Source organism: Lupinus angustifolius, chromosome LG04 (genome assembly GCF_001865875.1).
Source record: "Lupinus angustifolius cultivar Tanjil chromosome LG04, LupAngTanjil_v1.0, whole genome shotgun sequence".
NCBI classification, from domain to species: Eukaryota; Viridiplantae; Streptophyta; class Magnoliopsida; order Fabales; family Fabaceae; genus Lupinus; species Lupinus angustifolius.
Genome location: NC_032012.1, coordinates 4,422,145 through 4,449,731, shown reverse-complemented (window position 1 = coordinate 4,449,731; position 27,587 = coordinate 4,422,145). Strand labels below are relative to the sequence as shown.

At 30.9% G+C, this 27,587-nt stretch overlaps 1 protein-coding gene and 1 pseudogene across 6 annotated transcripts; both read right to left on the bottom strand.

The window, feature by feature from the left end:
- LOC109344793 lies at positions 7,293 to 10,400 on the bottom strand (annotated as a pseudogene).
- LOC109345199 (B3 domain-containing transcription repressor VAL1-like) lies at positions 18,658 to 26,344 on the bottom strand. 6 transcript variants are annotated; one of them, XM_019584045.1, is made up of 15 exons: positions 26,176 to 26,344; positions 26,046 to 26,093; positions 25,701 to 25,816; positions 25,169 to 25,207; positions 24,078 to 24,159; positions 23,879 to 23,977; positions 22,551 to 23,212; positions 22,347 to 22,443; positions 21,745 to 21,919; positions 21,300 to 21,376; positions 20,767 to 21,186; positions 20,573 to 20,622; positions 20,156 to 20,269; positions 20,001 to 20,068; positions 18,658 to 19,584 (listed from the first exon to the last, which is right to left on the bottom strand). In XM_019584045.1, exons 1-15 carry the CDS (start codon positions 26,338 to 26,340, stop codon positions 18,950 to 18,952), a joined length of 2,847 nt encoding a protein of 948 aa, XP_019439590.1. In that variant the 5' UTR covers positions 26,341 to 26,344; the 3' UTR covers positions 18,658 to 18,949. The 6 variants fall into 6 exon arrangements, with proteins under 6 accessions (XP_019439590.1, XP_019439591.1, XP_019439596.1 ...); XM_019584046.1 differs by having other exon boundaries at positions 26,046 to 26,075; XM_019584051.1 differs by having other exon boundaries at positions 25,978 to 26,075; positions 26,176 to 26,252.

The following is a 27,587-nucleotide window of genomic DNA, read 5'->3' as shown; positions in this document are numbered from 1 at the left end:
CAAGTAGCTTTGTCACCTCCTTAAGCTTGACTCACCAAATCTAGTTGTGAGCTATGGGACCAGCTATGGTGAGCTACTCTGAAAATCATATGGTGGGCTACTTGAAGTGATGTCATTGGCGACTTCATGGTTTGCTTGATGGCTAAGTCAAGTCTGGGTGCACACTGCTTAGCACACCTATAGCACAGCTAAGCTGCTTGTTCAACAACTTTGACCATGCTGACTGAGACGTGACCTGGTGCTTGCTGACCTGGGCAGGAGTCTGGTTCACCATTGAGCGACTTGGTTGCATCATTGAGCTGCTGATTGAGCAGCTTGGGCGTGTGCCAAGCTTGTGTTTGACCGTGTCAAGCTCGAGTTCTGACCGTGTCAGTTTTAGTCTGGTGCTAGGCTGAGCGGCCAAGCAGGTCCGCTCAGCTACTTGCTTGAGCAATTTGGTTCAGGTCAGGCTGGTGTCTAGGCCAGCTCAGCGTGGCTTGGTCCACCCTAGCTGCCTGCCTGAGCACCTTGATTTTGACTTCTTTTTCTCTTTGACCATGAGTCTTTTTTCTCTTTTCTTCTTCTTTCTAAATCCTACAAAACACATAAAAAAAAAAAGAAATACAAACACAAATATACAAGATTGTGATATTTTATACAAAAGGTATTGTTTTCAAAAGGTATTATTTTAAGTTGATTTTTCTCAATTATGCTTAAGATAGAGGTCATAAAAGTATATAAAATTTAGGTATGTTTGGCACTTATCAGGTACTTCCATGTGTCTTATTTTTGTGTATGTCTTCCTCTCTATTTAAAGGGGTCTTCGACGTCTTTCTTTCTTCAGAGAGAATTTATCCATCAATCAATACATAATGACTCGTTTAAACCGGGTGCCTTTTTAAAATGGTGACACTTATGTATTGAGTCACTCACAAACTAGTTTAAAGTCTTTTTTTTTTTTTTTTATGATGAAATTGGTATCAAAATTATTTGATTTAGTTGGTTTAATTTATTTTTAAATTGCAAAAAAATACACATTGATCAAATTAATTACACTATGAAACAAAATTCTAATTGATTCCATAAATATAATTATGAAATCAAATTTCTAATTATTTAATTTTTTAACCAAAATGACTATGATATATATATATATATAGTTTTTTTTCTTTTTATTATTAAAAATATGTGAAGATAATGAGGTGAAGAAATTAGGTGTTCACAAATTTTTCATATTTTTGAATTAATTGAGGATAAAAATATTTGTTTAATTTTATACTCATTTTTTATTTTGGAATAAAACTAATTTTGTTATTGTTATGTCTCTAATTATTAATTTGATTCAAAGAAATGATTTTATTTGTTATTATTTTTATTGAGAATTATTAAATAGAAGTGATACGACATGACCATTCTAAGATTATACGAGAAAAAAGTCATCAACCTGCTCTATCTTTATTTATTATTATTTTTAAATAAATAAACAAATCCAAACAAAAATTTATTATAATTATCTATTTAATTAAAATGCATATTAATTATTATATTAACGTTACTATTATAATTTTGATAGTATTATGTATATTAATTTAATGATTATATATTTCTATAATTACTATCATTATTTGTAATAATTGGGGGCAAATAAACAAAATAGTAAAATATAAAATCTGTACCTCGCGTGGAAAAGGAGGAGGGATCAGACGGTGGAACACATCCTGAGATGACATGTTCAAGCAATGAGTGGCATGCTAGACTCATGGTTGGCATTGGCAGGCGACACATGTTGCTTAGAAGTAGTGATGCATGTTAGTGAGGTGGTGATGACGCACTTTGACGCATGCAAAACATCAGCGTAGCCCAAAAAACGGCACAGTCCGCATTGCTAACATGAGCATGATAAAAAATATTTTTGTTTGTATTCTCATAGTGTTCCTAGTATTGTTTTTTTGTGTTTTCAAGTAAAGATTGATGATCTATTTAAAGCTAAAACTACGAGATTTATGATAGGGTTGAACTAATTTGCGACCTCGTTAGCTTCGATGACAACTCATTTAGGACCGTTGGATTGAAAAGTGATGTTATCGACTACCGTGGAGAAAACCTTTCAACAATTGGTTTTGGAAGAAAAGACTTCCAGGTGGACATCTTGTCCTAAATACACGACTTCAGGGATGTCTTGTCCAATACCGAAGTCGGTATGGCGGATCATGACTTCTTGTCTCACATTGCTTTTTAATGAAACGACTTCAGTGATTCGTAGGGTTACTTCTCTATATTAGATTCCCGCGTAGTGAAATATTATAGTCAGTTATTCCATCATAGTCGATTATAGTGGCTTCTTCCAACATAGTATATTGAAGGGACGAATTTGCATATATCAAGTTCTAGTTTGTTATTTATTTAGTATTCTTATATATGTTTTCATATACATTTTGTTAGTTATATGTTTGTTATTTGTAATTATTATTTTTACTGTTTGATCCTTGTTTGGTAGTAATTTTTTGTGAATAAAAAATAGAGTTATTGATTAATTTTTTGTTTGTTTTTATCTATTAGATGGAAGAAGAAATTGATATGAATAAAAACTAATATGATCAGGTATTAATTTTTTTTAAAAGAAAATATATAATGTATTTGTTTTTATTTTAGTAATATAAACGTTATATTTTACTGATTCTAGGTGGTAGATGAATTTGATAATAATGATACTGAAAATATAAATGAAACAGAGGAGAATTTGGATTTTGAAGAAATTGATTTTGGATTGTTAAACGTAGATGAAGTGAAGAATTTTAGGTTTTTGAGCAACGATGTTGCATACAAATGTTATAAGATATATGGTATGAAGAAAGGTTTTGGTATAAGAAAATATCATACTCGCCGGGATAAGGACGGTGAAATTGTATGGCAATCATTTTTCTGTGATAGAGAAGGAAAATGATGTGGTTCGGAAGAGGGCACCCAGAAGAGAAACAAGATGCGGCTGTTTAGCAAGAATGAAGATTCACGTTGACAAGGAAAAATGAGGCTGATATGTGAGTTATTTTTAGATGAACATAGGCATGAAGTGGTTGGTGAATATTATGGTGGGATGATAGCTTCTAACCGAAGTATGACTGAGACATATATTGGATATGAACACGATGAGAGAGTTGGGAATTGGAACAAGAATTTTTTTTGCCTCATTTGTTGGCCAATGTGGTGGTTATCGCTACATTGGGTTTTCTAGGAAAGACATGTATAATCAAATCCAGAAGCAAAGAAGGATCGGAAATGACGAACATAAGTAGCCTTACAATACTTGAAGGAGTAATCGAAATCAGATTCTGCAATATATTGGAGGCATGCCGTAGATGTAGAAGGTAAGTTGCAACAATTGTTATGGGCTGATGGATGTAGCATTTTAGACTACTCAATTTTCAAAGATGTTCTTGCTTTTGATGCAACCTATGGTAGAAACAAATATAAATTTTCAGTCGTATTATTTTTTGGTGTGAATCATCACAAGCAAACAACAATATTTGTTGTTGTTGTTGTGTCAAATGAGACAAAGGAAACATATGTGTGGATTTTAGAAATTTTTTTGGAGGAAATGAATGGGAAAACCAAAGTGTTTTATCACTGATGGAGACTTGGCAATGAAGAATTCAATCCAAAGAGTTTTTCCTGAAGCTCAGCATAGGTTATGCGATTGGCATATACGTAATAATGCTGGAAAAAATATAAGAAGAAGAACTTTCATAAGGATTTCCAGAAGGTTATATTTGTTGATGTTGAGGTTGAAGAATTTCAAATGATGTGGGAGGAACTTATCATCCATCCGACTCAAGGTTAGGTATTTCTTGAATCATCATTTATCACTAAAAGTCTTACAACATAATGACACTTTTTAAAGTAAAGTTTTAACAAAACTTATAACGGAATTATGTCATAATCTATGGATATACACCAGGTTAGTTCCCAGGAAAGAGCGGTGAGTCGTAAAGACACTTAAATACCAAGTCTTTCCTTAGACAGAACTTTTCTAGACATGTATTTCCACTTCATTACATTTTTTCGGTATGATAACTATTCATAAAACTTATCTTTTGCAAGTAAAACATTTTTATTAAGATTAACCTTTTTAAGTAGGATTATTAAGCTAGACTTATCATTTTAAAGTAAGTCAACTTAAACAAAATCAATACCTTTAAATTAAGACTTTTTAAGTCAATCTTACCACTTTAAAGTAAGCTAACTTAACCAAGATCAACACTTTTAAATCATTTTTCTATCTAAGACTTCATAACGCTTTAGGTTTATAAAGTCAAGACTTATTAGGTCAATCTCCTCATTTGAAGTATGCTACTAAAGAAAACACAACTAATTTCATGATCATCTCAACACCTCCAAATTTTAGGATAACCTCAAGGGTTAATAGGTGTTGATTTCATAGTCATGAACTATAAATCATAAGTTAACACTTTTACTACTTTACTATCCAAAACTTCATAACACTTTAAGTTTATGAAGTCAAGACTTTAATAAATCATCTTTTATCCTAAATCATTACTTTATATTGGAAAATCAAAGAATAACATATGCTAAACAACCTTTTACACATAATACCTTTTAAAAATGAAATTTTTTCAACAAAACTCATAAACATTTTGAACTTTCAAGAATAGACATAAATTTGTCTTAAACACAATAAATGTTCATTTGATGTTCAAATCATCACATTTAAACACATTCAGATACTAACAATAATTTCCAATATTTCTAAAGCAAATAAATTCATCTAACCTTGTCCAAAGATATAGTTTTTCCATCTAAGAATAAGGAATAAATTTTAAGTTTTGCATAAGTCAAAAACTACACAAAGGTTCATATGATTTCATTATCATCCCCTTTAGTCATGACTTACAAAATATTTAAAGAAAAAAAACATAAACTCAACTCCATGAATAACATACTAAGAGATCATGATTTTCTCATAGTGTATGTGGAGAAAAATGGAGAAGAGAAAAAGAGAAAGAATACTTTAACTTTCTTAAGGAGAATTAGTATAAAAATGAGAGGATGGGGTGAGGTATTTATAGGAGAGCCTCACCCTCTCAAAAAATTTAAAATTAATGAAGGGCCATCTAGCTTTAGGCTAGCTTAGGTGATGTGTTTAATGGTGATGGAGTGAGGAGATTTGGTGTGTGATTCAGGGGATTATGGAAGCTTTGACTTTGCTTGTTTGACAAGCCATTGACCCATGATGTGATTAATACTCCGACTTGATTGATGCAGCGTGATTTCGCAATTGAAATCGTGCCCGAGTATTACTTGGTAACTTCGTCTGGAAATATACGATCTACCGATTTAGGTTTTTTGCCGAAACGTCAAAACTTGAATTTCGTGGTGAAAAATACGTAGAGATGAGTTACAGACAAACTTGGTGTCTATTTTGAATATAAATATTATTTCGAAGCCATCGGAGAAATTGGAATTCGATTCTGAGTTACAGAACTCAAAAAATAGGCGAAAACTCAATAAAACAACCCGAAATTGTCTCACAAACTTTTATTCTCCAAAGATCTTGAAAAAATAGGGCAAACAAGAATATTATAATACAAGACTAAAACTCAACTGAGGTTTAGCCTAAAACATTACTGATTCATTTATATAATTAATTTATTAACAACTAATTACTTAATTAAATGTGCTCGGAAAAACACGGTGTTACAACATCACCTCATGCAGTCCGCAATTTGAAACACTAGCCTAGACTCATTCTATTATAGTATTATAATCTTAACCAAGGATATCATATTAGTACCAATGTCTCCAATTACAATGTCAAAATCTTGAGAGGCAGATGTTAACCACTAACTTTAGGTGACAACGAGGCAACACGAGGTTGTACTATTAAGGCAATGGCGACTGGTAGTGTAGACCACAAAGATGACGATGGCCAAATGGTAGTGCAGACTGAAGAAGCGACAATGACTATTCTCCTGAGTCCTATAGGGTAAGTTTTCTATGTTTATTACTGCTAGAAAAGAAAAACACAATTATTGTCTTTGTGCGATAATGTCTGGTATTTTTTTAATTGCAATTAATCGACCGGTTTAACCAATCGGATTATTCTGGTTTTACCTGGTCTAACCCGGTTGAACCGGTTTTTCAATGGCCAGAAACAACTGGAATGGCTTCCCGGTTTTCTAGGTGGTATGGCACCGTCCATGCAAGCGGGTAACGATTGGACCGGTCGGACCATCCGGTCCGGTCCCAACAACCTTGGTCCATACATATAATTTTTCTTTTTTGCATAAAACTATACATAGTTTGTATACTTAATTGTCACAATGTGTGCTTATGTTTATATGACTGTTAGACATAGATTCATGTTTACATTAAAAAGCTCTCAAATTTTAAATTATTTTTACCTTAAAAATTTAGCGATAATATGCAGTATCATTATTTTCACCCAAAAAAGTTTATAAAGCTTAAATTTGACTAATTCATATTTTAGATCAACTTAGAAAAAATATTGAATGAATTAGTCATATAATCTATTAGGGGAAAATGTTAAAATTATTTACTGATGATATTTTAGATGTTATTTTAAAAGTTGGTTAGGTGAGTTAGGAAGCTAGGTAATTAGTTAGGATTAAAGTTAGTTTGTTAACTTTGCATGATTCATTTTTGCTTAAATCACGAGCCTTTTCCAATATATAAATGAGTCATATTGACTTCACTTTCTAATTAATGAGAATAATGTAGATTTCTAAATTCTAACGTTACTTAATAATTGTACTTTTTAGGTGTGATTTTGCCGAATGTGTATACTGGATGTTAGGAGTGAGCATGAACCAGGTTGAGATGGATTAATGTTTGTCTCTTACTCGATCCTAAATGTTGGTCAGGTCATTTTTATTATTATAAAGTCTCCACACTATAGAAGATGGTTTTAAAAGAATCAAGCATGCCATTTGGTTATAAAATATGTATTTGTATTTTAAGTTATATTCATGCATTGAATTCAATGGATGAATATAATTTAAAATACAAATAGATCTTTTATATGTAGTTTTATTTCTTAGTCACATAATTTATCTTTTAGAAAAGAATGATTATTGTTAATTTGAGTGTAATATGTATATACTATCAGTATAAAGATTTACACAAAATTATCATATGATCCATTTTTCATTTACAATACTTTTTATGAAGAGTCAATAATGATTTAATATGAATAATAAATAATGTAACGATATTGTATCAAATTCTTACATTTTCGATGCATACAATTTTTCTCTTATTATTTCAGCTTTACACAATTAAAATTGAACATAATCCATAGAGGGACACTAAAAATGTCATCATATCAAAGATGCCTAATATATGGCGTAAACTTCCGGTGATAACCTTGGCTTTGCAAATGCCAAAAGAGGCTTAGCTTTTATGGTGCCTCCTTTAGATTCAGAGAGATCAATGCATGATTCATTGGGTAGAACACTCCAAGTGAAACCATGCAGCAACCTTGCAAACAACATAACAGTCATTGAAGTTCCAAGCATGATTCCAGGACAACTACGTCTTCCAGCGCTAAATGTTATCAAATTCAAACTTGGTTCAGTCAAAACCAAATTGGACCCATCACTCTTAAGATGGCTTTCTGGTATGAACTTCAGTGGGTCTTTCCAAACTCTAGGGTTTTGGCCAATTCCTTGTCTTCTTATCAGAATATGGCTACCCTTTGGGATAAAGTAATTAGCAACATTTGTATCTGACATGGCAACATGGACAATGTTAAAATCAACAATGGGGTGAAGACGAAAAGCTTCTCTTGCACAAGCTTTGACATAGTTGAGCTTTGGAAAATCTGATTCTTGTACAAGTCTTCCCTTGCCAACAACATTGTCCAATTCTTCTGTTGCTTTTTTAAGTAACTCAGGCTGATTTAACATTTCAGCAAGTCCCCATTCTAATGCATTTGAGGGATTGTCCACTGTTGCAAGCATCACTTCCTACAATATATAAGGATTTTAAAATAAATAATACTAAATAAAAATATTATTTAAATTTTTATATGAAAATAAACTCTTTTAGTGATGTAAGGCACTGCATGATCCCTAGTATGACCAAAATGTCAATGATTCGATTCCGGTAAGTAACACTTATTGGGAGAGACAATTACTTACCCCGAAAAAGATTAATTCATTACTCAAAGGGTGGGGGGATACCCTGATAGTACCAAATAATTTTTTTTAATTAAATGAGACATTTTTTTTTAATAATATTATTATTTCAATAGATGGGTCATTAGGAGACTCTTAAGAATGATATGAGACCTAAATCCGTGAGCTCATGTGATGTGTCATAATTTTACCAATTAAATTATATATGTGGGACATTATATTGTTATCTTTAGAGACAAATATTTTTTCAAAGGGATAAAAAATGGAGTAATACTAATTTTTGGAGGCTTAATTTGAATATATATGCATTTATATTTTACGTGTCATAGTTTAACTCATTAATGTTGCTCTCGAAAAAAAATTATATATTACTTAATTAGTTATGATAATTAAGTCTAGATAAACAAAATTAATATATTTTTCTAAATTACTATGAGATTAAGTAGTGTTTAAAAGCCCAGTATTTAAAGTAAACTAATATAATGAGATACCAATATTTTATTTGTTTAGCCTTACAAATCAAGTACTATACATGACCAGAATAATTCTCTGGAATAGTGGCAGCCTCTTTTATAATCATCACTGATAGAAATATCAATATTTCTCTGTTACCTATACCCTCTCTATCATCAAAGAAAAAATGGTAGGTTTTAGTAAGGCTAGTGCATCATTTATACTAATTAACTAAAATGTTTATAATTATTGAATATTTACTAAAAGTGACATACATAATACATGATGCACCATCACTCAATGTACATCCATTAAACTAACTTATCATCAAAATATATCTAATTATATTACGAGAACCAATATATAATAATTTTTAGTTGCCCTTTAGTTTTTGCATTGTTTTTTTATATACGCCTAAAAATGAAATATGAAAGGTAAGTGAAAGATAAATAATTTACTTTGTGGAAAAAGAAGTTTAAAGTTTGCTATAAAAAATGATAAGAGTTAATATGGATCATTATATATTATTTGTATGGTCAAGGTTAAAATATACATACACATGACTTTTTTAAAGTGATCATGTAATCAATAACTAATTTTTAATTCTAATCATTTATATTTGTTTGTAAAACCCAAATTTACTGTTCTTACAATTTTCATATTCTCACTTGAGTGACTCACCATATATATATATATATTAGGGTGGAAAAATGAAAGAATGATTGCATGGAGCATAATATCATTTATGAGTACTCTGCCAAAATTTGGAATGTGAGTTACTAATGGCGCACGATAGAAGATAATTACCACAATTTGAGCTTTAATTTCCTCCATTGTCAATAGTTCATTGTTATCTGCATCTTTCAATGTGATGAGAATGTCTAGCAAGTCGTCTTTATTTGTCTTTGTCCCATTAATCCATTGTTGAATCCTTTCTTCAATAATGGGATCATGATATTTCCTTAAGATATTAACTGCTTTTTTCAATTCTCTTTTATGACCATCTAAATCAAGTCCTCTCAAACATGGCATATAATCAGAAATAGAAAAGGCAAAGAGGTAATTAAGCACAGTAAAAAGTGCTTCTACATGCTCCACTTCTTCAAAACCAGGTCCTCCATCTTCTCTACCATTTCCAAATTAAAGTACCTTCTATTAAAAACCAACTTCCTAATAATATTACCATCATAATGTTGAGCAGCATCCCTCACATCAACAAAGCCATCGTTCTTGCATTTATTGTACACATATCTAACTAGGTTATCAGCTTCTTCTACCCTTTTTCCATGAAGCCATTGATGCTTCAATGGCGAAACCATCTCGTTGGTGATGACTTTCTTCATCTTCTTCCAGTGTTCTCCATAGGGTGCTAGAGCTGTGGTTAGATATCCAAGTGAGACATACTCACTGGACCAGTTGGTGGGTCTTGAAGCAAAAATAACATCTTGTTTTATCAAGAACTCACATGCGATTTCAGGACAAGATACAGTGATGACATGAACGTTACCTAGACGGATGCATGCAATATCGGTTCCGAAATCATTCGTCACCTTTTGTATCCATCGGAATGGAGATTTGCATGTAATCATTTCAGGAAGATTACCAACTATAGGCCATGGTTTTGGACCTGGAGGGAGTCTTCTTTTTCTGGATTTTTCAGTTGTATTTCGGCTCTGGCTCAAAAATTTGGGGAGTAGTGTGAAGGCAAATACTAAGAAAACAAGACACCAGAATCTTATTGAGAGAATCTCTTGGTGTAAAGAGACAAAAGGAGATTCCATGGTTTTGAATTGGGTTAATGAGCAAAAGGTGTATGATAGGTAAATGGTTATGTCAATGGGATCTTATATACAGGGGTGTAGAAGTTTGGTTTTTGGTGTAATTCACTGACCGTACTAAACACAATTGTATGATTCTGTTCACCTCAATTAACCGTGGATTTTATTGTAAGAACTGAACCGAACTACTCATGAATGGTTCAGTTCCACAACTTCTATGGTTTTTTTATTTTTTGTAGCGATTGAAAGTTCAAAATGTATTACAAGATATATTGTTTGTGCATAAAAGAAAAAAGCATTACTATTATTATCATTAAAAATTTGAAACTCGTAATTTCTTGTTAGTAACATATATAACAATTTACAATTCACTTTTAATAACGTATATAACAATACATGTATAATAATTTATGGTATATGTTAATTTTAAATCCAGTACCACAAAAGTTAGAAGATATGTTACAAATCATTATGACATTGAGAATATATCACATATATATAACAATTTAGTAAATATTAATATATATAACATTAATATAATAACAATTTAGTAACATATATAAACTACAATTCACACAAAATTTATAATTTAAGCCACAAAATTGGTTGAAGAATTCTCTAGTATATATTTTTTAATATGGGTTCAATTTGGTTCCAACGATTCCTACTATCAATCGAACCGAACATAAATAGTTTCTTAAAATAACTGAACTGAACTGAACCATATTTTGTGATTTGGTTCGAATATATCGTTTTCACGGTTTAAACTGTAACCACATACACCCTAATTATATAGGATAAAACTTAGGTAGAGTACGTACTGGTGGTATAACATGACATGTGGGTGGTTTTCCTATCTCACAATCAAATATTACTTTTATATTTAACATTGTTAATTCATTCCTCCTTCCAACTCTCTAACCAAATTTCATGACTGTCTTCATTCCTTCTTTAATTTGTTTCCTCAAAATTGTCAACTCATTCACCTAATTAAATGTTATTCTTAATTTATGTAAAATAATGTATGTGTGCCAAAATGAAAATGGAATTGAATTTCTTTTGTGACAGGGAATTGGGAGATTTGAGGAATGAATGTAGGCACTTTCTCAATGAATGCAGAACTCTTAATATCATTCGTAATTTAGGCAAAGTCTATGGGACTCTGCAGGGTATGAAAATGTGATATATCCTCCCTAAAATACCTGTCCAACATGCCCTATTGGTGTTAGACATTTCTAATGGGCGGCCTGCGAACATTAGTAGAGAAAGCATCGAACATCAAATATGCAAATATATATGTATATATATCAAATGTGAGAATGATATTCTATTTAGTATATACGCATTTGTATATCAAATGTGAGAAAATGCTATCATTTTCTTATTATATATATATATTTGTATTTTGTATATTATATAGATTAGAGGAGACAAAATTATCCATAATCCACAATCCATCCAAATCCAAGAAAAATAAATTCATCCAAATCTATTCATTAAAGCTAATGAATTTAAATAGATATAATTCAATAGATAAGTTTAGTAATGGATGAATTTGAATCACATGCCGGTAGAATATTGCAAAAAATATTTTATTTTAAAGTTCAAAAAATCACTTTCTTTAAAAAAGTGTTTCTTAAAAAAATTGAAAAACACTTTTTCAACTATATTTTCTTCTTAAAAGAACTTTTAGTTAACATCATCTCTTTATTAAAGTTGAATTATTTCGTAATAATAATCAACTATTCAAATTATGAAACTCATAAAATGCAATACCCAATAGACAATTCAAGTTATTACGTAGAATTGCACAAACTGATACACTACTTTTCTTTTAGTTGACCATAGTCTTGGTCAGCTTTTATCTTTTTTAAGGCAAAGGTGCCGAGAAACCAAGAAATTTATTGAATGAAAGAAAACCGATTACAAAGAAACACAAAAGATTACATGTGAGTAAATCTATAATTAGGCAAACTAAGACTATTTCTAGAGAAGTCTTCAAGGATAAAACCAGGAATAGAATTCCACCAAGATTTCCGTTTTGAAGCAACACTAGGTTGCCAATTTATTAGCACGAACATTTTCCTCCTTGAAAATTTACAAATTAACCCGTGAAGTTAACATGAAAATTTACAAATTAATGGTTATGCTGAGTTTTATGACTTTTAAGTATATTATAAGTATTTGCAACATCCTATTTACTAAATCATTAGTGATTGAAAAGTTCACGATATTCATATTTCCAAATATTACTTTAATGGGTTTGTTTACATTCCTAATAGCCTATTCACCTGCTTCAGCTGCAATGCGAAGAGGGAGTGAAGCAAATGCTCTATTGAATTGGAAAGCTCAACCAAAGCCAGGCTTCATTGTCCTCATGGAATTAAAATCACTTTTTCTTTTAAATCATTTTCTTTAAAAAGTGTTTCTTTAAAATATTAAAAAACATTTTTCAAAAAATGTTATTTTTAAAAGTGATATTTTATAATAATAAAAAGTGATTTTATAAATTGCTTGATTGAAATAGTGAATTTTTAAAAAAATGATTTTCTTCAAAAGTATTTTTAGTTTCAATTTAAAAAAAAAATCAAGTGAATTGGATATACGTCCAATCGATTAAAATGTATTCTTCAATAGATTGGTTGAATTCGAATTCATCTATTATGTTTAAATATAGCTGGATTGAATAATTGAAAACATGATTTAAATGGATTTATATTGATTGGTGGATGACTTTCCATCCATTGATTACGATTCAAATCCAAATCTATATAATATTATAATACATATACAATGGATCCGTTTACATTCAATTTAAGTTACAATAATTACACTCAATCTCAGCCATTCATTTTCTTAACTCCAATAGACCAAATGAGTGGTTGAAATAAATGATGAGAGAAAAAAAGAGAAATCTTAAATATCTTTTAAATTTCACTCAATTGGCCAGCTGGATTTAAGAAAATGAATGACTGAGATTAAATGTAATTAGAGTAACTTAAATTGGGTGTAAATGGATCTCTCCTCATATATATATATATATATATAGCACTCATTTTGTATTTTGATGCAAATTATATACCATACATATTTTGTACTATATATGCATCTGTATTTTATGTATTATTCTATTTGTATGATTGTTTATTATGATAAATACGTTTGTATATTTATTTGCAAATTATGTATTATTTATTTTGTATGACTAACACATATACATTTATATTTTTTTATTTATTTAGGTCGGTCTGCAAATCCTTTCTGCTAATATTTAGTATGGACAAAACATAATATTTCATGCCTTATTTAAAAATAGGCTTGTCCATGTCCCTCCTAATTTAGACAGACATTGTATGAGCACGGACAAAATAGGCAGTGCGATCCTAGTTAGGAATACTAACTCTTAGTGTTGGGGTAAGTCATCTTCTCAGCAATCCTAGTTAGGAATACTAACTCTTAGTGTTGGTGTAAGTCATCTTCTCAATGATCCTAGTTAGGAATACTAACTCTTAGTGTTGGGGTAAGTCATCTTCTCAGCGATCCTAGTTAGGAATACTAACTCTTAGTGTTGGGGTAAGTCATCTTCTCACTTTATTTCCTTCAATCACTTCTTGTTACACAGTATCTTACTCTCTTTTGTAACTCATCTATTAACAATATAATAAAAAACTTCTTCATGCCACATGTCACATTCTCCTCACATGTTTCTCCTTCATGCCACATGTCATATTCTCCTCACATTATGCCACATGTCACATCCTCCTCACATGTTTTCCTACATGCCACATGTCATATAAAAAAAACTCCTTCATGCCACATGTCATATAAAAAAAACTCCTTCATGTCACATGTCACATTCTCCTCACATGTTTCTCCTTCATGCCACATGTCATATTCTCCTCACATTATATCACATGTCATATTCTCCTCACATGTTTTCCCTTCATGCCACATGTCATATTCTCCTCACATTATGCCACATGTCACATCCTCCTCACATGTTTTCCTACATGCCACATTATATTTTCCTCACATTTTCTCATCTTAAAATGTTCTAAGTTATTAATTAAAAAAAAAAAACTCATTCATGTCACATGTTATTACTATGTACCTTCTCACACTATCCTTGCTTTTTTTATATTTTATATGTTAATAATTTAATATTAATTATCGATTGGTCTATGTCGCTACCCCACCAAAATTGAGTGTTTACAATACTTATGTTTTGTTATGTTAAAATGTAATAGACATTGAGAATTAGATGAGATTGAAATCATTTTTCACATCCAAACTATTTCTTTACACTAATCTATGTATATTATTTAACGTTTACTATTTATCTAAGAATAATTGCATTTTTACACCTCATCAAAGTTTTGTAACATTTTTCCAATTGAATTTTAATATTTCATATTTTTTGAATTTTAATTTTTCTCTATTATAATTGAAAAGTCAAATTCCAAATTCAAGTTTTTTATAACTTTTAAATATATTTTTAATAAAAAAACTCATTTAGTATAATGATTTGATTTTCATTTTTTCATTAAAAATATCGTATTTAAAATTGAAAAAATCATTTCACTTTCTATAAATTTTAAAATATTTATTTTAATAAAAATAATATGGTATCATGTTTCATACTTTCAATTTGTTATTTCCATTAGAAAATTCAAATTAAAAATTGACATTTATTTTTCTTATGTGATTGAATATGCAAATACACAGGTAAGACGTGTATTCTTAATAATATAAATGTATAAGTAACATGTGTGTTTTAACTATGCGAATGTATGAGTAATATGTGTTTTCTTAGTAATACGAATGTACAAGTAACATGTATGTTTTTAGTCATGCGAATGTACAGATCACATGTGTGTTCTTAACAATATGAATGCACGAGTAACATATGTTTCTTAAACATGTAATATGTATTATTAATCTTACAGCAAAAAAGTATTGCCCCGTGGATCGCTGATACACGGGTATCTTGCTATTAATATTATATGATTATTACTATTACTATTACAGGGTGTATGAGAAATTATTCATCCTTCTTTAACTTCCATCTCGAAACAACCTCCTCTTTTTGACAGAACCACCATATAGATTTGGAAAAAAAATTAACGGTATCAAAGTTAATTTAATAGTGGGATAGAAAAAAGTCTATATTATAATAGATTACATGTATCACTAGCACTTAAGTATTGCACCTGTTTTATCCTATTGTATACTGGTAAAGTATGATAGTTGTTTAGATGAATAATAAATAATTCAATTTAGGAAGTAAACATATGTTTGTGTTTATCTATACTTAAAGCTTTTTTAATCTGAAATAAATAAACAAACAAAAAATATTTTAATCCTATCCAAAGCTATATATTGAGGGAAATTAGAATATTATATCAAATGTTTAGTAACTATATTCATCCAACCAGTTATGGTATCTAGTGACAATCACATCTAATGATATATGCATATAAAACTAAGTATATTTAAAGTCACGTGTGTCTAAGACAAGTGTATTCAATGATTTTAATTGTCTCCTGGGGTTTAGGGCTGTAAACGAGTCAAATCGAGTCAAACTTGAGCTTAGTTCGAAACTCAACTTGAGTTTGATACGAGTTATTTTTTAGCTCGAATTTATAGTTAGCAAATTGATGAATTTGGATCGTAATAGATGGATGAAAAGTCATGCATCAATTCATATAAATCCATTTAAATCATATTTTAAATTATCCAATCCATCTATATCTAAACTCAATGGATGAATTCTCATCTATCCAAATCATCCATGACTCCATTTTCATAAATATGGATGAATGAATATCTAATCCATTTGATTTTTTTAAGTGGAACTAAAAACATTTTTGAAGAAAATCATTATTTTAAAAACCAAATTTCAATGAAATATTTTTTAAAATAACATTTTTAAGAAAATCACTTTTAAAAAACATTTTAATTTTTTTCAAAGAGTTTTTACTTTTTTTTATGTGTTTTTTGAAGTTAATAAAATTGTAGTATTCTATAATAATACATCATTTAAGATTTTATGTGTAGAGTTGTTAACAAATATTTCTATATATTATGTACTTATAAACAAATTTTTAAAAATAAAAAAAATGAGAGTCAGAAACACTATAAGAAAGTGAACATTAAGTAGTGAATGAAATTGAAACAACAAAGACAGTTTTCAGGATATTTATCATAATATTTTATTGAAAACTGATATTTATAAAAAGCTGTCTAAATCAATTAAGAAAAAAATGGCATCCCATCAATGTGAAGAAGCATCTTTATTCTTTATGTGAATGGACAATCATACAGGTGGTTTACCTTGAAAAGGCATCTTTATTTTTTGAATGTTTGTTTTTTAGATGAATTGAATATTTATTCAGGTTAGATATATTGAATCATTTATATGATGGAAGAATGAAAATTCATCCAATACTAAAGTCATCAATTATAGAGTGTAATATCTATGTATTGACTATGTAAATATTTGTATACAGTTAATGCATCATCTACCATTAATTTCTATTACTTTTATTTAAGAGTCAATTATAATTGACAATGAACAGTGAATGATGCAATGACAATTTAAAAAACTCTTACACTTTCAGTATATATATATTTTTCTCTTTGATTATATCCATTTAAATTTGTTAGTTCTAATGGATTGATTTGGATGAACATATTCTTATAGATATAGATGAACTTTGGATTATGGATAACTTTGTCACCTCTATTCAAGTTCGGCTCGTTTAAAGATTACAAATTGTTCAATTCAACTCAAATTAGTTCATTTGGACAATTTAATAATTAATTTATTTTTAAAAATATTACACAGATATATAAAAATATAAATATATATTTATATTATAAAATATTTATAATATAAATATAATCTATATATAATATAGTTATGATATAAATATTTTATATTCATAATATAAATATAAGTATATTATTATATATTTATATTATATAAATACAAATATAACATATATGTATATATAAATATAATATTACAAATATAAATACTATATATATATATAACAAGTAGATATAGATCATTGGATCTTATTTCAACGGTCAAAATTTTAGAAAAATAATGATCTGACTAATAAGTAACTTTTAATTTGCATCGTCCACGTGTAATTGTAAGACCCATATTTATAGTTTTTATATGATATGAATTTTTTTTCACTTGAGTCATTTTATATATATAACGAGTAGATATGGATCATTGAATCTTATTTGATTGTTCAAGATTAAAAAAAATCGTCTGATGAATAACTAACTTTTAATCTGAATCATTCATGTATGATTATAAGGCGAAGATTTATAATTTTCATATAATATGAGAATATTTTGACATAAGTTATTATATATATCACTTTATCATGTAAAATGTTTTCCATTTTTCGGAATAAGTGTATTTATATGTTTTCAATGGAAAAATTTAATTTTATATGCATTTTGTATATCAATCATTATTCATTGTTTGATTTATATTTAAAGTTAATAATGATTAAATATAAATGGTGGATTGTAGTATAATATAAAATGTATAATATCTATACACTGATAGTATAAATATTTATATATAATTAGTGCACCATTGTTTGTATACTTTTATTTAAAAGTTAATAATAAATAAAAATGAAAGGTGGATAATGTGATAGTTTAAAAATCTCTACTATCGTGTATACTTCTTTTTCTCATTTAAATAATTCTTAGATAGTACATACAATTTTTCTCTTGCACAACTTTGTTTATACTTTATACCTCCCACTATACTAAATCATTAATGGTATATAAGTTTAAGCAATTTTAAGTACTAAATACTCCCTCCTCGTAAAAATGGTTATCTCCCCGTATTTTTTTGTACAAAAAAATTACAATTACAAAATTACCCATCATCGATATTTATTTGGATACAGAATAGTTTTTGACAAAATATTACGAAGTTTTTACTATTTTCTTATATTTATTAAGATTGAAATTCTCCAGTTGTATTTATATTTGACAATGGAGGTAGTAAACTTTTACCACCCCAAATTTTCCATAAATATAACTCTTTCTCGCTTCTTTTATGAGACTCTAGCACCTACAGTTTGTTATGCAACCATTGATTCTATAATAAATTGTGGCATCTAAACTCGCTCCAACCATGCAGCAATGTAACAAGTACTTGCATGACTATATATATGCAACCTTTATGTGGCAGTTTCTCACGGCAAAACCAAACCAAATATAAACAAAGATTTACAGACAGAAGTATACTTTTGTTCCTATCTTTCATTCTGATAAACTAAAAGCAAATACACTGTCAAGTAAAGAAATGTGCAAGAACTCATTTCCATGAAGTAAAATCTTTCAAAATATAAGGGGAACAAAATTACAGTCTCTAGGTTGTAAAAAAAAAAAACTATCTTTGACCACCCTTTTGAAAAAGAAACCAAAAATATATATAATTTGTGAGAGTGCAAGGAGAAAGATAAAAATAAATTGTTAAGAAAGATTGTTTTGACCTTTTTCCCCTTTATAGACAGGGAAGTATTCCTAACCTTCTCCATTAGATTGAGTGAGTAATGAAGAATGTTGACTAACCTGCACATCGCTGTTTTTTAAGCCATTCGGATTCATATATTCCCTTGCTTGATGGTTTGTAATTTCAAGATGATTAATAGACATGCTAAGTCCTGTTATATCCATTTGTGCATCTTCGCGGTTGGGATGAGAATTTAAGTCTATTCGTCCAGCGCTGGACTCGCCCACCCTGGGCTTAAGTCCTCTCTCTTTCTCCAAATGGCTTGTATCATCTTTTGACGCTCCATTGGCATTTGACTCATCTCTCTGGTGATTGTTATCTTTTTTAGCAGCAGCATCTGCTTCGCGTTCCGATTGGCGTTTCTTCTTTCGTAGCATAAGGGTTTTGAACCGGCGTTTTACGGTCATGCACACATTGCATGTACAGGTTGGCTTATGTCTCCCCTTTCCACTAGGGGGCTGAATGCACACAATACAAGAGCAGCCGGGACGGTGTCTAGGATGTTTTGTGGTGGCTCCAGCTGATGACTCGGCAGGGTCCATAAGATTTTCTCCTAAAACTGCTGCACTGGCAAGAGCATCTAATCCACAAGGCTCATGCTCTTTGATTGACTTGCCATTTTCTAGAGTTTTTCGCTTCTTAAAATCTGGGAAACATAAGTGCATCCAGAAAGATTTGGGAACTATTATACTAACCAAATAAGGACAAAATAGGAAATAACAATTGTGCCTAATGAAGTATAGAACAAAAGGAAGTAGAAGTGCAGTCCTACAGCATGTTTGGTATAGTTATTTTCTCATATAAGCAGCTTATTTTTGCCTTAAAATCCATGTTTGGCAACTTTCAGAAAATAATTCTAGATTATTTCCTTTTATAAGCTCCATATTTTTGCAAGATTATTTTTCACTTTCAATTTGTTATTTCCTACCCTGCAGCTACCAAATAAATATTACTAAGGCTGAATAATCACTTTAGTCCTTATACATTTTCATGTGTACCAATTTGATCCCTAAAAAAACATAAATTCAAATTAGTACTCAAACATTGATAATAAGATCACACCTTTGTTGGGTTTCAGAAGATTTTCGAATTGCCGTGAACTCTTCTCCTCTGGCATGGAACATGAAGACCTGAAAAAACATTGTCCACAATAAAAATTGTAAACCATATGATCACTCACATATAAAGAGGCGGTATAAATAATAATCATGGTGCACCTGCTAGCATCCCAAACGTTTTCAAAACATGTCCACTTAGGAGGAAGAAGAACATCGATTGGTAGTCTTCGCCATTTAGAGCAATCATCACATTGAGCCCATTGTTCTTTCCCCCTGGATGGAATAGTTAACATATTAAAGCACGAACTGAGAATTTGCTAACACATCAATATGACAAATTTGGATGCTTTAGTAGAGAATGAAGAAGATCTAATTCCTAATTCTGATAGTAAGTATTATTCTTGTGATGACAGACATAGATCCAAGAAAATACCAAAATGTTATTATCTGTTTCAACAAACTCACAGGCAAGAACACGTAATGAATAAGTAATCACCAGTAGAGACTTTCTACAGTGCCAAAATATGATGCTAATTGCTAAATGCCTAAATATAAAAAAAAGTGATGGATTCTTACCCAGATGAACAGGCACAGAATATAGTTCTCTTTCCAAAAACCGGAGGTTCCTAAATGAAACGAAGCAGAGGACCGGATTAGCTAGGTAAAAGAAATTTGAACATGATGGTCAAAGCTATATCAGTCCATAATCACCTTGTAATAGCTAACCTACCAAAGAAGAAGACGTACTCATATGACATTCTCGTACATACCTCATATTCTTCAATTACTTGGTCCTCAATTGTGACAATACTTGGCTGGACACTTGGGGGTGGCCGAAGCAAGTCCTGTGCTTCTTCCCATGTAAGTCTCAACTCCATAGCATCTTCGTTATCAATGCAAAACCTCTTGCTTTTAGGCCCAATATTGCGAGTCCTCTTCTCAGAAACTGGAATTGGTTGCTGTGGTGAATGATTGTTTGTTTTCTCGCAATTTTCTGCTTTAAGCAAACCTGCAGCTCCAGCACCCAAATGAAGATGTTCCAGATGCCCATTTAAGTGAGGTTCCCCATTCCCTTTTATCATCTGGAGAAGATCAGCAAAACTGCTACCCGGTGGCAGATTCTCGGTTCCACCAGAATTGGTTGTTCCCTTCGTTGAAATGCCATTAGAATGGGCAGACGTAGAAGCATCCTGTTTAAACGATAGCCACTTATCATATTCAGCATCAGAAGAAAAATAAAGATGTATTATACTAAGAAGAGACCGTGCCACAGCTAGTGAAGTGCAAAATTTTGTGTCAAAACCTGTGTATCTATAGAATTCGATGCCTTTCTGAAACCCATAACAAGCTTTCCCCCGGGATCTATCCGACTAAATGTTACTGCAACAAAAAGATCGTAAGCGATTAGTGATTTCATATTTGCAAAACATATTAGTGTCTCCAAAATATCTGCAGTTCCACTCTGTAGGAAACAACAAATAATATACAACAGATCAATTTGTAAGGGTTTGAATTCTTACATTTGTCCTAAATCATTATCAGAATAGTAATACTAGCACATAGTTATCCTATATGTAGCCATGGCTGCTAATCATTTAATGAAACTACAAACGTGTTTGCTATAGAAACACAAGTATTTCTTTAAACAATGTTACATAAATCAAAATACCAAATAGATTTGAATAAAAGTTCAAAATTGTAATGCAATAGATATGTGCAAGGAGTCCGTTCCCCGGATTGATGCATACCAGTATCACCAGCACATAATTGCATGGCCTGTATGCAAGGGGTCACACCTTCCAATACATACATCCTACTATTGTTATTAGGCCAAAATCTGAACTGAAATGTCCACTCATTCCCCTTCACATCTTGGACCCGCAAAGGAAGACCTTCAGAATTCGAAATAGGAGGAAAATAAGCCTGCGAATATATGCAAGATTGTAAGATGAACGGCAATTACAAAGTAAACACATATCTCTTTAATTTATTTAGACTAAGTACACAGATTCATCCCCAAAATTCAACATCAAGTTGGTCCTTCAAAGGTTTTGGACATCAATTTGGTCCCTCAAAGCTTATATTGACATCAACTTAGTCCCTGAATGTATATTTGGTCCCTAAATACATGCTTACTTTACACTACGAAGCACCAAATTGATGTCCAACAACTTTGGAGGACCAGCTTCATGTCCTGTATATTATTGGAAGACAATTGAGAACTTAATCTATTTTTATTGAATTTTTTTTTAAGAAAAACTGCAGAAACAGAGTTCCATATACACATACAGACCAGTAGAAAAACAAGCACATAAAAAAGGAAAGAAAGAAAATAAAACCTTCAACATACCTCAGCACAGGCTTTTGGGAGAACAAGACGACCAATTCGACCGGCATCACTGGCACTCAACACCTTCTCAAATAAAGGCACTACAGTGGACTTCAAACTGTTATCATAACATTAAGGGATACTTCCTTAAATCAACTTTATATCATGACAGTGTACTATAGATGTGCAAGAAGAATAAAATTAAAAACTTAGAAAAAAGGATACTCTCCAGACAATCGCTCCAACTCTTGATCAGTGATCCTGGGCCAGTATCGAGGAAGTAACTGACTCTTGCCCCTACCATCAGCAGGTGGTCGGGCAATCCGTGCATGAGAAAGTGTTCCTTTATCTGGTTCCAGATTCATGGATATCCCAGTCTTCAATGGTTTGGGCCATATAGGGCGAGATCTTTGCCCTTGGTGAAAGGGAGGAGATCCGTTTCCCTCAAGTCTTGCTTCTAGGATCTCTCCAGAAGAAGGCAGGATAGTGTTGTTCCCTGACGGATTTCCCAGATACATATTCAAAGATGGTTGTGCAGTTGATTCATGTATGTTTTTAATCTCCCATGTTGATCTATTATTTTCTAATTTGGAAAACGCTAGTGATTGAACCAATGGTTTAATCATATTTGAAAATCCGGTATCCACTTCCTCCAATGAGCACTTCACTTCTTGGTTGTTTTGTCCACTGCATGACATTATGCTATCTCTACGAGCATTATTCCAACGGCTGGATTCACTAGCTTCAACAATTCTGCACAACTGCATAAGTTTTCCTTCATCACTATTATCCACAAACAGTGTTTCATCGATATGAGCAGAACGCCAATCACTTGAATTATTTTTGGTTGATGAAATAGACCCATTAAGATTTTCAGTATTCCTCGTCTGCAGAAAAACATCAAATAATAGGAATCTGTGAACTGTTACAGAATTAAGTAGCACAATATAAGTCTAAGTGGAGCATCTCCATAATTATTCGTACCAACATATGTTAAATAACAACCCTAAAAGAATACCAAGGCAAAGAATCAGTAGAAGCCCCAACAACCAAGTAATAAAAATTTGCAGAAGATAATTACAAACATAACTCTAGTGTAACAGAAGATTGAGGTCCTTCAAATGATCATAAGCATAAACATGCATTATTGCATTCCATACAGATGATGACATGTGGTTTTTTGTATAACAGAGGGAACACTGATAACCAATCATCGTTGAAGTACTGATATCCAACACACAAATTTGATAGAGGAAACGAGAGAGGGGAAACAAAAAACGAAAGGCCGGATATTTAAATTGCTGGCAACCCTTTTACTAACAAATATTTGAAGATAATATGCATCATTAAAATAGTCACAAAAGGCTAATCCTAGTGAGCAGTTTTGCATTAAATAATGGGATGAACATATAGACATCTATGAGCAAACGTGAGAAAGCAAATTTAGCAACAAATATGCGACAAAATAATGGCAGTTGCATTAAACAGAGATTAACCATAACTATTAATGTCAAACTAAAAATTACACTAGAAAATATCCAGATTAAACTTACCGTACGAAGTTGGAAAGCTACACAGCTAACACAACCTATGCCATCGAAGTCAAGGTACTCGAATAAAGATCTAGATACTATGCATCCACAGTGGATAGGCTGTCAAACCAAGTCAAATAGATTTCAATGAATATGGAGAGAAAGGCAATGCATGAATAGAATTTAAATGGGAAAAATTAAAGAATAGAACATGTTTTACCTTGTTGCAAAATTTACACTCCACCCACCCGGTTTTTTGACGATGGAATTTATTACAGAAAACTGACATATCATAAGCAGATCTGAAGCATATGGAGTAACACATTAAGCATTTCCAAGTGGGAAATTTGAAGAATTATTAAATAAATTATTACAAACCAAAATGAATGGCAATATTACCAAATGTATAAAAGAAGGAAATTAGCAAAGGGAGAACATATTGCATGGCCTAGAAGCAACTAATTCACAATTAAAACAACACATACTGTTCCATATGAATTGGTGATGAATTTTAAAGGAAAAATATCCTTGAAAGTGCCAGGTTCACAATGAATGGGAAACACTGTTTTTTTTTTAATACAAGCATTTAGATTAAGAAAAGTTGTGTACTGATAGTGTAAAAGTTTTTTACACTGTAAGTGCACAACCATTAAAATCCTAGATTAAAAAGAAAAAACTCATGGATATGTGAGAACTCATTCGAATGATCATTTTATAATTGATTAGCACTTTCACTTTACTCCCTAACATGCACCCTACACTTTGGAGGAGTTGGATGCATCTTCAAATAAGGACAAGAGACTACACAAGGGAAGCAGAAAATGTGGCATTAGAATAAGAGAATGAAGGTTTTCATGAAACCATTTACTCAAAAATATAGATGTGTAAGAAAAGTTTACAAAAATTATATACTAAAGAGAGTGACGTAGTCAACTGGGTAATATACACTAATGTCTGTAAACCACATAAACTCTAATCTCCTTATCATATAAAGGTGTGATGATGTGACTCTAAACACATATAACAACAATCACTTATGCAGCTGTACAAGAATAGTAAATCTACAATGAAAAAATGAAAATGGACCAATCAAACCATTATCGCAATGAACATTAAATGATTGGTTTGACAGAACAACAACAATCAAACTTTAATCTCATTAGGCGAGATATGTACCAAATAAATCTCACTAGGTTGGGTTAACTACATGGATTGAATGACGCTATAATACATTGGTTTGACAGAAGATGCTGAAAAAATTAGTCAACAAAAGATACACTTTTTTTAAATGTACCAAATTGTTGAACTTACAGTGGATCAAGGATGCCACGCTTCCATTCCTCCATGAATCTAATATGGCAAAAAAATACCAAAAATAGTCAACAAAAGATATCATTTTATTAAAGTACAAAAGATTATCATATAAAAAAACATTTTAAAAGGCACAATATTATTTCTATTTTACTACTAACAATTAATGCTAAATTTCATTCTTTAGAAATATGTCCCAAATTAACTACATTGATCCTTATCCTAAAACAACAACGATTTCAAAGTTTCCATTTCTACCCTGGCTTCCTCAATTCATGATCAAGTAATCAAGTGTATTGTTTGAAATTAGTCCGTACCATACATATTGTTCTTTGAATTATCCACTTACATTGACAACGTTGAGACCAGATTCTTTATATTAGGCACACAGATATAAACCGCAAAATCCCCGAACAAAACACATTACATCAAAGTCAAAACCCAAAAATATCTCTTAGATTCAAAACAAAATCAACCCATAATCCAAAAATGAGAAATATATAGAATTGAAAAGAAAAGGAGTGATATTTACCCGCACTTGATGCATAGTTGGGCGAATCCACCAGATCGTAGAGGCCACCCCATCTTCCAATCGTGCACACATGGAGCATTCACGCAAGGGTCCGAACCCATCAATCCAAAATTCAACTACACGAAATCAAAATCAAAATCAAAAACCCCTAAATCAAAAAACCCTTTTGGCCCAAAACTCATAAAACTCGTAAGATTAAAAACACCCATGCAAAAGTTTCGAGATTTACGCAGTAAATAACAAAGGGTCAACAAAAAAGTAAAAAACTTTGTCTCACCCCCAAAAATAAAATCTATAAATAAGTTAATTGATCATTCAGATGAACCAAAAAGAACCAAACTTTACTGTGGCTGCTATCCCTCTCAGCTGAAATCTCTGTAACAACACAGACACCTGTTATGTATATTTCATCAGTGAACTGAATAAGAGGAATAACAGTGAAGAAATCAGAAAAGGGTAACGTGAATTGATTGACCTTGATTTTAGAGAGAGAGAGAGAGAGAGAAAGCGTGAGCGCGTGTATGTGATTGAAAGAGGGTGTTTCTGTAGAGAGAGAAAGACAGCAGAGATAGAGAGAGGAGAGAGAGTGCATGCAAAAAGGAACAAATGCATAAAATGCATGCACGACACTTGAAGACATAAGACTCCACCGCTATACTAAATTACTAACCCCTTCTTAATTTTTAACACAAGTCTTATATTTTTCTTGGTTTATTTACTTTGTTTTTTACTATTTTTTATCATAAAATATCAATGATATGAAGATTTCTTAAGATCCTTTTAACATGTCTACCCACTCGTCCCACCTATAAACACTCTTGATTTACATCATTAATCAAATAAGAGTTTAGATTTTGTTGGACCATTAAAATTTTAATAATTAATTAGAAAAAAAATATATGTATAGACATTGTATGAATTTTATATATTATTATTATATTATCTATTATTTATATTTAATTATTATTAACTCTTCGAAAGAAAGTAATTCAAATAAATGATATAGTAACCATGTATAAAATCCTTACATTAATACTGTATAAATATTACACTCTTAAAAATAAAAAATATTATATTGATACATATAATTATTAATTATATATGGAGTTTGAGCCCTTTGTTGCATTGGGATTATTAGGTGAAACATTTGTCCATGCTTCACATGTAGATGAGGTGGCACTTTAATAACTTAAATAGATTGAATTAATATTTACTATTTATTTGTTAAAATTATCAAATAGGTTGGGTTTTACGGGTTGTTTGGTTAAGGAGGGAGACAAAAGTATTATATAAAAAGGGGAATTACCAATGATTGGGGTGCACCAAAAAGGCGTTAGCAGTGAAATACACATGAATGTTAAAGATGTTGCTCTCCCTTCCTTTGTCCTGTCCATTTTAGGGTGTAATTGATTCATCGGAATTCGAAAAATCAAACTGAACTAAATTATACAAATTGGTTTAGTATGGGATGAGTGGTTTCAAAATACAATTAATGTATTAATGTGTAATTTGTTGAGATGAAAAAATGGGATAATATAAAAAGGATACCATATAGTATTTAGTTAAAGATTAATCATTTTCAACACGTAAAAACGTCTTTTCAACATGTAAAAACGTTAAATTGGATTTTGCTCATATCAATAAATTTATTTTAATACACAACAATGGTTGTCAAACTCATGAGTTTACCTATCCTCGTGAAACTTGGGTAATTTTGGGTCGAAACATGACTCATAAATTGTTTATTTTAAAAAACATCATTGAACATAACATCTGTAACAAAAAAATTAAATCAATAACATGTTAACATATCTTATACGATAGACCAACACATTCACAGTAAATAACATTTATAGGCATAATGAATGTTTTTATATGATTAATGAA

Coding starts and splice junctions, on each gene's coding strand:
- LOC109345199 (XM_019584045.1), bottom strand. CDS start 26,340: ATGTCTTCAAGTGTCGTGCATGCATTTTATGCATTTGTTCCTTTTTGC. Junction 26,094..26,175: donor TCTCTCTCTCTAAAATCAAG/GTCAATCAATTC, acceptor TATACATAACAG/GTGTCTGTGTTGTTACAGAG. Junction 25,817..26,045: donor TGAGAGGGATAGCAGCCACA/GTAAAGTTTGGT, acceptor GATTTCGTGTAG/TTGAATTTTGGATTGATGGG.